The sequence below is a fragment of the Hemiscyllium ocellatum genome, chromosome 8 (genome assembly GCF_020745735.1).
Source record: "Hemiscyllium ocellatum isolate sHemOce1 chromosome 8, sHemOce1.pat.X.cur, whole genome shotgun sequence".
NCBI lineage: Eukaryota > Metazoa > Chordata > Chondrichthyes > Orectolobiformes > Hemiscylliidae > Hemiscyllium > Hemiscyllium ocellatum.
The window spans coordinates 118714607-118727199 of record NC_083408.1 but is presented as its reverse complement, the minus strand read 5'-3'; the positions used below and the strand labels follow the sequence as shown (position 1 = coordinate 118727199).

At 46.0% G+C, this 12593-nt stretch overlaps 1 protein-coding gene across 1 annotated transcript; it reads right to left on the bottom strand.

Moving 5' to 3' along the window:
- Positions 1-3354: 3354 nt before the first annotated feature.
- Positions 3355-12008, bottom strand: LOC132818241 (zinc finger C2HC domain-containing protein 1C-like). Its single transcript, XM_060829020.1, has 3 exons — positions 11118-12008; positions 10032-10433; positions 3355-3591 (listed from the first exon to the last, which is right to left on the bottom strand). Exons 1-3 carry the CDS (start codon positions 12006-12008, stop codon positions 3355-3357), a joined length of 1530 nt encoding a protein of 509 aa, XP_060685003.1.
- Between the last annotated feature and the right edge of the window lie 585 nt (positions 12009-12593).

Below are 12593 nucleotides of genomic sequence, written 5' to 3'. Positions count from 1 at the left end.
GTTACAACACTGGCATTTCCTGACAATGTGGAAAATTGTTCAGGTATGTCATCTACACAAAAAGCAGGACAAATTCAACCCGGCCAATTACCGTTCCACCAGTCTACTCTCAATCATCAGTAAAGTGATGGAAGTTGTCATCAACAGAGCTATCAAGCAGTACCTGCTCAGCAATAACCTGCTCAGCAACCCCCAGTTTGGATTCCCACAAGGTCAGACAGCTCCTGACCTCATCACAGCCTTGGGTCAAACATGGACAAAAGAGCTGGATTCCAGAGGGAGGGGAGAGGGACAGCCCTTGACATCAAAGCTGTATTCAACCGAATGTGGCATCAAGGAGCCCTGGTATAATGGGAATCTGGGGGCAAACTCTCTGCTGGTTGGAGTCAGAGCTAACACTGAGGAAGCTGGTCATGGTTGTTGGCGGTCAGTCACCTAACCTCCAGGTCATCTCTGCAGGAGTTCCTCAGGCTAGTGTCCTAGGCCCAACCATCTTCAGCTGCTTCAGCAATGACCTTCCCTCCACCATAAGGTCAGAAGTGAGAATGTTCTCTGCTGATTGCACAATGTTCAGTACCATTTGTAACTCCTCAGATACTGAAGCAGCCCATGTTCAAATGCAACATGATCTGGACAACATCCAGGCTGGGGCTGACAAATGACAAGTAATATTAGCGCCACACAACTGCCAGGCATTGACCATTTCCAATAAGAGACAATCTAATCACCATCCTTTGACAGTGTATGGAGTTGGGTAAAAAATGAGGTCTGCAGATGCTAGAGATCCCAGCTGAAAATGTGTTGCTGGTTAAAGCACAGCAGGTTGGGCAGCATCCAAGGAATAGGAAATTCGACGTTTCGGGCATAAGCCCTTCATCAGGAATGGAGTTGCCATCAATTAATACCCCCCATTATCAACATCCTTAGGGTTACTATTGATCAGAAATGCAATTGAACGCACCACAAAAACATAGTGACTACAGGAACCAGTCAGCAGCTAGGAACACTGCAGCAAGTAACTCACCACCTGACATCCCAAAGCCTATTCACCATCTATGTGATATACTCCCCACTTGCCTGGATGGGTGTAGCTCAAACAGCTCTCAGGAAGTTTGACAGAATCCAGGACCAAGCAGCCTGTTTGATTGGCACCACATCCACAAGCATCCATCACCGATGCTCAGTAGCAGCAGTGTGTACCATTTATAAAATGCACTGCTGGAATTCACCAAAGTGGGTGGCATGGTGGCACAGTGGTTAGCACTGCTGCCTCACAGTGCCAGAGACCCGGGTTCAATTCCCGACTCAGGCGACTGTGTAGAGTTTGCACGTTCTCCCCGTGTCTGCGTGGGTTTCCTCCGGGTGCTCCGGTTTCCTCCCACAGTCACAAAGATGTGCGGGTCAGGTGAATTGGCCATGCTAAATTGCCCGTAGTGTTAAGTAAAGGGGTAAATGTAGGGGTGTGGGTGGGTTGCGCTTCAGCGGGTCGGTGTGGACTTATTGGGCCGAAGGGCCTGTTTCCACACTGTAAGTAATCTAAGTAATCTAAAAAAAAGTACCTTCCAAACTGAGAACCTCTTCCATCTGGAAGGACAAGGACAGCAGATACTTGGGAGCACCACCGTCTGTAAGTCCCCTTGCAAATCCCTCACCATCCTGACTGGGAAATACTTTGCCATTCCTCTCATGAACTGGAATAGTTCACTTCACCTTCTGAAGGGCAATTAGGGCTGAGTAATGCTGTCCCAGCCAGTGACACCCATGCCCCACAAGTGAATATAAAAGGCTTAATTGGGAAATTGAGTATTCTAAGCAATCCCCAATCCCTGTAGCCTCAAAAAAATGAGCCATTTAAATCAGAGAATTTGGAGTCTTTTTGTTGAAGTTAAATGAAGTTACTTGAGTACAGCTAGACTGTACCGAGACTAACCCCTGACTAAATCTTGAACTGATGCCCGACTTAGCTAACACACCCACAACTACACCTTCACCACACACCCCTAATTCCAGCTCCTGCCCCCACTGCCTCCAGGACCCGAATCCCATCTCCACTGTGGGCACCCCCAAAATCCTCCACCCCCACCACCTGCCTCTGGACCTCCCTATGCTCAGGACCTGAAAACCAAACATGAACCCCATTCTGCTAGCACACCGCCTGCCTCTCTGGGACCTAACCTGATTCATTAGCCCACAGCTGCCCCTCAGGACCCAATACCTCCGACCCACCCTGACCTATCCTAACCATTCCATCACGTACCAGGCCCTGTTGTCATCTTGAGTTTGGATGTTGCAGCCCTACCCTACGTGACACCTGACTCACTGGGCAGCTGAAACCTCCCAGTACCTGAGCCTCACACTTACATACTTCGTGACAGCGGCTGCCAGAGTAGTCTGTGTTTCTGGATCTTTACATTTCAGAAGATGGCTGTGAAGGATGGAGCAAGTTTTGCCTTCACCAACAACCTGGAACGGAATCTGCTGTCAGAAATACACAGGTCTGCTGTCAGAACCTAGAACTCTGTGGGAAGCTGGGAAAGTGATTGCTGGGCCCCTTGCTGAGATATTTGTATCATCAATAATCACAGGTGAGGTGCCGGAAGACTGGAGGTTGGCAAACGTGGTGCCATTGTTTAAGAAGGGCGGTAAAGACAAGCCAGGGAACTATAGACCGGTGAGCCTGATGTCAGTGGTAAACACGTTGGAGGGAATCCTGAGGGACAGGATGTACATGTATTTGGAAAGGCAAGGATTGATTAGGGATAGTCAACATGGTTTTGTGCGTGGGAAATCATGTCTCACAAACTTGATTGAGTTTTTTGAAGAAGAGGATTGATGAGGGCAGTGTGCTAGATGTGATCTACCACTTCAGTAAGGCGCTCGACAAGGTTCATTTACACAGTCGTTTGTTCTGGCCGTGGGAAAACTGAGCTGCAGATAAGCTGGAGCCAGGGGGCTGTGTATGAAGATTTTGTGGGTAACAAGGAGTGATTGGTCTGTGGAATGGTGACCAGGGGTCACCTTCTGCCTTGTGTTTTAGTGTCTGAATTCAGAGCGTTACATTAACCTCTGCCAGGTCTCAGAGCTTTGATCACCTCTGATCAATACGACCGATTAATTATCCATGTGTGAGTGTTTTCTGAAAAGAGGTTGCAGTTTGAAGACTATTCACTTCCTGATGCATTTTTCACATGATAATTCATATTTTATTTATGTAAAGTAATGAGCCAGATAGAATATGATAAACTCTGCCCTACACCCTCTCCCCTTGATATCGCGCCCACACCACAGTCCAGTCCAATTCCTCACTCTCTGCTCTCTTCAGATGTTGCAGCCTCCAACAGTGGATCAGCTGAGTTACCTCTTGGGTGGAGTTGGTCGGCTCCTCAGTGTTTTACACTTGGGGATGTGACTCTGGGCCACGTTGGGTTCAAAGCGACGGCTGCAGTGTGGACACTGGACGTAGTCGGAGTTGACAGAAGGGGAGGCCGCTGCAATTGCTTGCTTCTTCCCACGATATATTTCAAGTTCAGCTTGCTGGGCCGCATGCAACATGCGGATGAAAGCATCATGCCTCACCTTCCAGTTCACTCTCTTTGCAGTTAGACACAGGAGCAATGTGGGGGAGGGGGGAAAGCAACAGTGAGAGTCACAAACAACATTTCAGGCAAAACCCACCACCCAAAACCACTACCATTAGAGGGAGGAACGGATGCTCTGTATAACACTGAGGTATGATGGATATAACCCTTACTGTATAACACTGGGATACGGTGGATATAACCCTCACTGTATAACACTGAGGTACGGTGGATATAACCCTCACTGTATAACACTGGGATACGGTGGATATAACCCTCACTGTATAACACTGAGGTACGGTGGATATAACCCTCACTGTATAACACTGGGGTATGGTGGATATAACCCTCACTGTATAACACTGGGATACGGTGGATATAGACCTCACTATATAACACTGGGGTACGGTGGATATAGACCTCACAGTATAACACTGGGGTACAGTGGATATAGACCGCACAGTATAACACTGGAGTACAGGGCATATAACCCTCACTGTATAACACTGGGATACGGTGGATATAACCCTCACTGGATAACACTGGGATACGGTGGATATAACCCTCACTGTATAACACTGGAGTACGGTGGATATTAGCCCTCACTGTATAACACTGGGGAATGGTGAATATCACCCTCACTGTACAACACTGGGGAACGGTGGATATAGACCTCACAGTATAACACTGGGGTACGGGGCATATAACCCTCACTGTATAACACTGGGGTATGGTGGATATTAACCCTCACTGTATAACACTGGGGAATGGTGAATATCACCCTCACTGTACAACACTGGGGAATGGTGGATATAGACCTCACTATATAACACTGGGGTACGGTGAATATAGACCTCACAGTATAACACTGGGGTTCGGATCATATAACCCTCACTGTATAACGCTGGGGTACAGTGGATATAGACCTCACTGTATAATACTGGGATACGGTGGATATAACCCTCACTGTATAACACTGGGGTATGGTGGATATAACCCTCACTGTATAACACTGGGATACGGTGGATATAACCCTCACTGTATAACACTGGGGTATGGTGGATATTAACCCTCACTGTATAACACTGGGGAATGGTGGATATTAACCCTCACTGTATAACACTGGGGAATGGTGAATATCACCCTCACTGTACAACACTGGGGAACGGTGGATATAGACCTCACAGTATAACACTGGGGTACGGGTCATATAACCCTCACTGTATAACACTGGGGTACAGTGGATATAGACCTCACTGTATAACATTGGGGTATGGTGGATATAACCCTCACTGTATAACACTCGTATACAGTGGATATAATCCTCACTGTATAACACTCGTATACAGTCGATATAATCCTCACTGTATAACACTGGGGAATGGTGAATATCACCCTCACTGTACAACACTGGGATACGATGGATATAGCCCTCATTGTATAACACTGGGGTACGGTGGATATAACCCTCACTGTATAACACTGGGATATAGTGGATATAACCCTCACTGTATAACACTGGGATACGGTGGATATAACCCTCACTGTATAAAACTGGGGTACGGTGGATATTAACCCTCCCTGTATAACACTGGGGAATGGTGAATATCACCCTCACTGTACAACACTGGGGAACGGTGGATATAGACCTCACTATATAACACTGGGGTACGGGGCATATAACCCTCACTGTATAACACTGGGGTACGGTGGATATAGACCTCACTGTATAACACTGGGGTATGGTGGATATAGACCTCACTGTATAACACTGGGGTATGGTGGATATAACCCTCACTGTATAACACTCGTATACAGTGGATATAACCCTCACTGTATAACACTGGGATATGGTGGATATAACCCTCACTGCATAACACTGCGGAATGGTGAATATCACCCTCACTGTACAACACTGGGATACGATGGATATAACCCTCATTGTACAACACTGGGGTACGGTGAATATAAGCCTCACTGTATAACACTGGGATACGGTGGATATAGACCTCACTGTATAACACTGGGATACGGTGGATATAACCCTCACTGTATAACATTAGGGAATGGTGAATATCACCCTCACTGTATAACACTGGGGAACGGTGGATAGAGACCTCACTGTATAACACTGGGGTACGGTGGATATAACCCTCACTGTATAACACTGGGATACGATGGATATAACCCTCACTGTATAACACTGGGATACGGTGGATATAGACCTCACTGTACAACACTGGGATACGGTGGATATAACCGTCACTGTATAACACTGAGGTACGGTGGATATAGACCTCACTCTATAACACTGGGATACGGTGGATATAACCCTCACTGTATAACACTGGGATACGGTGGATATAACCCTCATTGTATAACACTGGGATATGGGGCAAATAACCCTCACTGTATAATACAGGGGTACAGTGGATATAGACCTCACTGTATAACACTTGGGTGCTGTGTGACTCGGTATGTGCTTGACAGTAGATTACACAAGGGTACCATTCTGTTTAGATTACTTACAGTGTGGAAACAGGCCCTTCGGCCCAACAAGTCCACACCAGCCCATAGATGCGTACCCATCCCAGACCCATTCCCCTACATTTACCCCTGCACCTAACACTACAGGCAATTTAGCATGGCCAATTCACCTAACCTGCACATTTTTGTTGATACTGTGGGATGAAACCGGAGCACCCGGAGGAAACCCACGCAGACATGGGGAGAATGTGCAAACTCCACATAGTCAGTCGCCTGAGTCAGGAATTGAACCCAGGTCTCTGGCGCTGTGAGGCAGCAGTGCTTGCCACTGTACCACCATGGAGACACCTTCCCACAGTGTATACATTTCTTCTTTACTATTTCATAAGTTTGAATTTTTCTAGGAGTGGACAAGGTGTGTGGATGTAAGTCGTGCAGTTGATGTGGTTTGTGTGGATTTCAGCAAGGCCTTTGACAGGGTGTTACACGGACATCTGATAAAGACGATAAAACCCCATAGGGTTAGCAGTAACTTGGCAAGTTAGATCCAAATTGGAGCCAGTGGATGGTGATAGCAGGTTGTGTGACTGGAGCAGGGACATACCAATGGGATCAGTGCAGGGTCCCTTACCATTTGTGATATGGTTTGGGGAGGAGATGATAACCACGTTTGCGGATGTAATGAAGATTGGCAAAATAATTGATAGTGAAGATGGTCTTTGGTTACAGGAGGATAAAAAAATGATTGGTCACACAGGCAGATCAGTTGCAGATGGAGTTTAACTCTGATAAATATGAGGTGCTGCACTTTGGAAGAAATAACAAGACAAAGGAGAATGACTGGACACTAGGAAGCTCAGAGGAACATGGAGATCTTGGGGAGTTTGTCCACTGATCCCTGAAGGCAGCAAGGTAAGTCCATGTGGTAGTTAAGAAGGTGTATGGGATACTTGCCTTTATCAGCTGAGGTATAGATGGGAAGAGCAGGGAGGTGATGCTGGAGATGGACAGAACCTTGGTGAGGCCACAGCTGGAGGACTGTGGGCAGTTGTCCCCACACTATAGGCAGGATGGGATTACACTGGAGGAGGGGAGTGGGGAGGGGGGGCAGAGGAGATTCTCCAGGATGTTGCCGGGAATGGAGCAGTTTAGCGATGAAGACAGACTGGATCAGCTCAGGTTTTTTTTAGAGTGGAGAGGATTCAGAGACGATGTGTTAGAGGTGTGTAAGATTATGAGGGGCATGGGCAGAGTAGATAGAAAGCAGCTGCTCCCCTTAGTTGAAGAGTAAGTAAGAAGGGGCATAATTTTAAGGTGAAAGGCTTAGAGAGGATTTGGGGAAAAGCCTTCAGGATGATAGGAATCTGAATGCCCCACCTTGGAGGGGAAACTTCACAACCTTTAAACAATACTTGGATGAGCTCTTGAAGTTCAAGGCGATGAGCCCAATGTGCGGCCAAGTGACTAGTATCAGCAGGTTGGTGCAGACAGTGGACTGAACCTTGTCTTTTACATATTTTACCTTTAAACTCCTTCAAAGCTTCTTACTGCTGCTGTTTATATATTTACACAACATCTTGGGGTTTTCAGAGAGTCATAGAGATGTACAGCACAGAGACAGACTCTTTGATCCAACTCATACATCCTAAGTTAATCTAGTCCCATTTGCCAGCACCTGGGCCCATATCCCTCCAAATCCTTCCTATTTATAAACCCATCCAGATGCCTCTTAAATGTTGTAATTATCCCAGCCTCCACCACTCCCTCTGGCAGCTCAGTCCATACCCGTACCACCCTCTGGGTGAAAGAAGTTGTCCATTTTACTTCTTTCCCTCTTACCTTAATCCTATCCCTTCTAGTTTTAGATGCCCCCCATGATTTTATAAACCTCTATAAGGTCACCCCTCAGACTCCAACGCTCCAGGGAAAACAGCCCCAGCCTGTTCAACCCCTCCCTACAGCTCAACCCCTCCAACCCTGGCAACATCTTTGTAAATCTTTCTGAACCCTCATGTTTCATCTTCTCCCCTTTGCTGCTTTTTAGTTGTCCTCTGCTGGTTTTTAAAGGCTTCCTAATTCCTCTGGCTTCCCACTAATCTTCACCACACTGTATGCCTATTCTTTTGTTTTAATGCTGTCCCTGACTTCCCTGGTCAGCCATGATTGTCGCATCCTCCCCTTCATATGTTTCTTCTTCCTTGGGATGAATCTCTGCTGTTTCTACTGAATTACCCCCAGAAACTCCTGCCATTGGTGTTCTACCATCTTCCCGCCTTGGCTCCCCTTCCAATCAACTCTGGCCAGCTCCTCTCTCATGTCTTTGTAGTCCCTTTACTCAATTGTAATACGTTACATCCGATTCCAGGTTCTCCCTCTCAAACTGCAGGGTGAGTTCCTTAATATTATGGTCGCTGCCCCCTAGGGATTCTTTCACCTTAAGCTGCCTTATCAAGTTTGTCCCATTAAACAGCACCAAATCCAGAGCTGCCTGTTTCTTAGTGAGCTCTACCACAAGCTGCTCCAAAAAGCTATGATGTAGATATTCCACAATTTTCTTTCTTCAGATAGGCTATCAACCTGATTTTCTCAGTCCACCTGCATACTGCAGTCTCCACTAGTGCCTTTCTTATATGCCTTTTCTATCTCCTGATTTGTTTTCTTCCCCACATCCTGAGTACTGTTTAGAGGCCTGTACACAATTCTCATCAAGGTTCGTGTAAAGGTCCTGAGGTGAATCTGAACCATTGGAATCTTTGCACCCATTATGTGCCAGGATATCTGTGGCAATATTTCTTCCTGAATGTATTCCACTGCTCCGGTTTGATTGACTTTTGGATAGATTTTTCCAACCCACTTCTGTAAAATTACATCTCAACTTTAGTAAAATTTGCCTTTCCCAATTTTTAACGTTGTGTGGGATGGCTAGGCCAGGATTTATTGTAGTTTCTAAGGTATTGTAGTTATTATGGTCACTGTTACCGAAATGCTCTCCCATTGATACCCAGCTTCATTCCCTGAAGCAAAGTCACAAACCATCTCTTGCTGGTTTTGAGAGGGATTAACTACAAAATGTTCTCCTGATCATGTCATGAATTCTGTACCCTCTCAATTTTTATACTGACCTTATTCCTGTTAATATTCGGCTGGTCAGAATCCCTCCTATTGCTGTCCTTGTTATCATGTCCTTCTCAGAGATTTCCCTCCAGGTTTGCTAGTATCCTATGACTGTTTAGGGAGTCGGGAGTACACTCCCAGCAGTGATTGCCCCTTTAATACTCCCCAGTTCAACCCACATTCCTCATTTGATGAACCTGCAATAGATCAACCATCCTTACAGCTGTAATTGTTTATCTAATATTGTATCTCCTTTCCTGACTCCGCGCCCCACCCACTCCACCGGAAGACCATGTGAACTGGAATGTTGTTGTTTGTCCTGTCCTCCTAAGGTAAAGCTAAGGTAAAACAAAGAACTGCAGATGCTGACGATCTGCAATAAAACCAGAGATTGATGGAGAAACTCAGCAAGTCTAGCAGCATTTGTGGAGAGAAACAGAGCTAACGTTTCAGGTCCAGTGACCAGTTCTGAAGAAGGATCACTGGACTCAAAAATATTAACTCTGTTTTTGTTTCAGTTAGCAGCTTCCATCTTGTCTATTTTCTCACCCTTATCTTCTTGACTTTATGTACTCAGTTCATATTTTGTTCTCTATTTCTAGCGTTACCTTGCCTTTCTATACCTTTGTATCCATTTCCCAGCCAAACCCTGCTTTAAGTGTGCCAACCCCACAGCACTGAGACACCTTCCTGTGACAATATTAGTGTTAAGGTGCTTGTTCAGATTCCCAACTCCCTTGCAAATGAATCCTAGTTGCCTCGGAAGTGAATTTGGAGTGAAGATTGGATAGAGGAGCCCATTACCCATGAACCACATGCAGGCTGGTGGTTCAGGAGTTGCCCTTGTCTTACCGGTGCTGGGATGACTTTGTGGGAGCACTGGTAATTCTCCAAATCAGTTCCTTTCGCTCTCTTCTGTGCTGAATCGTAGACTTTCCGTTTGCGTTTGTAAACTTTCTTACAGATTTCTGTATGTGTGTCGAGGCGGTCTAGAACAAACCTTCGGCCACAGAAAGGACAGTGGGCTTTCTCCTCTGGTGAATAATGTCCATTCCACTCTGTCCTCTCATTCTCTACTGAGTTACTGTATTGTGCTGTACGATCAGTATCATCCTTTGTGTCATTCTTTTCTTCATTTGCAATCTCTTTATAATTTGCGAATGGATTTGAATGATCACTGTATTCATCTGAGGAGCTGCCATCAAAGCTGTCTTCGGTTAGTTCCTTCCCTTTATATTGGTTGCTAATTTTCGCCTTGTATGAATTTTCATTGCTGCTTTTTGTTGTTCTATGGTCAACATCTTTTACATTCTCTGTTATATCTCTCTGTCTGTGTTTTGCTTCTCTTTCTAATTCCAACATTTTCTCTTTGTCTTCCCTTTCTCTAGCTGTCCTTTCTCTTTTTGCCCTCTCTCTCTCTGACCTCTCTCTCCCTGAACTCTCCCTCTCTCTCCCTGAACTCTCCCTCTCTCTCCCTGAACTCTCCCTCTCTCTCTCAGACCGTGCTCTCCCTGAGCTCTCTCTTTCTCTCTCTGACCACTCTCTCCCTAACCACTCTCTTCCTCTTTCTGACCTCTCTCTTCCCAAGCTCTCACTTTCTCTCCCTGACCACTCCCTTCCTCTCTCTGACCACTCTCTCCCTGAGCTCTCACTTTCTCTCCCTAACCACTCTCTTCCTCTCTCTGATCTCTCTCTCCCTGATATCTCTCTTTTTCTCTCTGATCTCTCTCTCCCTGACCACTCTCTTTCTCTCTCTAACCACTCTCTCCCTGAGCTCTCACTTTCTCTCCCTGGCTTCTCTCTTGCTCTCATCAACCTCTCTCTCCCTGAACTCTCTCTCCCTGAGTTCTCTCTTTCTCTTTCTGATCTCTCTCTCCCGGACCCCTCCATCTCTCTCTCTGATCTCTCTCTTTCCATAACCCCTCTTTCTGCTGTCACTGATTCCTCCATATTTTGATCTTCCGTCTCTTCGTCTGTTTCATCTCTTTGCATCTGAATTAGTCTCAGTTCCTCTTCTATTTTCCTCAGTCTTCCTTGAATAAGACTCTCTTTCTTAGAAATCTCAACGTCTATGTTGATTCTGTCGTTTTGCTGACTGTTTTGGAGCTCTCTGGTTTCCTGCCCTTTACTGAAGGTTGAGTTATGACATTGGCTGCTCCTTTGATGAGGTTGGACTGGAGATGTTGAATCTTCTGATGTTCTCAGTTCCATACCCCGCTCCCTGCTCCTTAACTGTGACCAGTTGGACTGACATTTGCTTCTTGGTGCTTTAGGTGGTGATGGTCTGAATGTAACAGCTGGCCACATGGGGGCATCCAAATGTATTAAACTCCTCCAATCAGGGGTCTCTCCTTCAAAGTTTAAGACGTTGCTGAGTCCTGAGTGTCTCCGATCGATGGGCCTCAGAGGGTGAGCTCTGTCAATGCCAGCGCTCCTTTTGCCTTGTGGACCGAGAGTAACCTGGGTCCATCCTAAATCCTGATCCTCTGACATCGGAGATTGCACATGTGACCCATCAGCTGAAAGTTGCTCAGAGATTCCGGGATTTCTGTAGGACCCCGAGTGAGCTTCCACGAGGTAGGTGGTTCGAAGGCGATACAGAGCTTCCTGATACTGCTGTTTGTAAATGGCCATAAGTTTCACCTGTTTCTCTCGCTCCAACTTCTGTTGGATCTGACATTTCAGTAAGTCCAGTTTAGTTTGAGGTGTCGCAAATGGAATATCATGGCCACCCTGACTGATGGGCGGGAGCTTCCTTGAAGATTTATTTTTGCCATAAGGGGACAAAGGATCAATCTGAAGATAAGGACCCATTTCCCAACAAGCCATTAACATGTCCTGGAGCCTGCAGGAAAAACAATTTAAACAGCACATCAGAATTGACCAGGAGACAGTTAGAACTTAACCATTATCAGGAAGTTACTTCATCACAAAACAAGATATAATCGAAGTTTCTAGCAAAGACAATAAAACAACTGTGGGGATTTATGATTCTTATCAACTGGATGAATAACCCTGGCCAAAGTGGTCTCAAAGATGGGTTTATAAAATATTTTTGCAACAGAATCCAAGAACAATATGCTACAAAACTAACAAGAATCACACTACTTTGGGAGAAAATGAGGACTGCAGATGCTGGAGATCAGAACTGAGAGTGTAGGGCTGGAAGAAAACAGCAGGTCGGGCAGCATTCAAGGAGCAGGAGAATCGACGTTTCGGGCACAAGCCCTTCATCAGGAAACGATGCTTCTGCCCGAAACATTAATTCTTCTGCTCCTCGAATGCTGCCTGATCTGCTGTGCTTTTCCAGCACCACACTAATCTAGACTCTGATTTCCAGCATCTGCAGTCCTCACTGTCTTCAAGAATCTTAAAACCAGTGATTGAGGTCTGAAGGGATAACTGGCAATGACA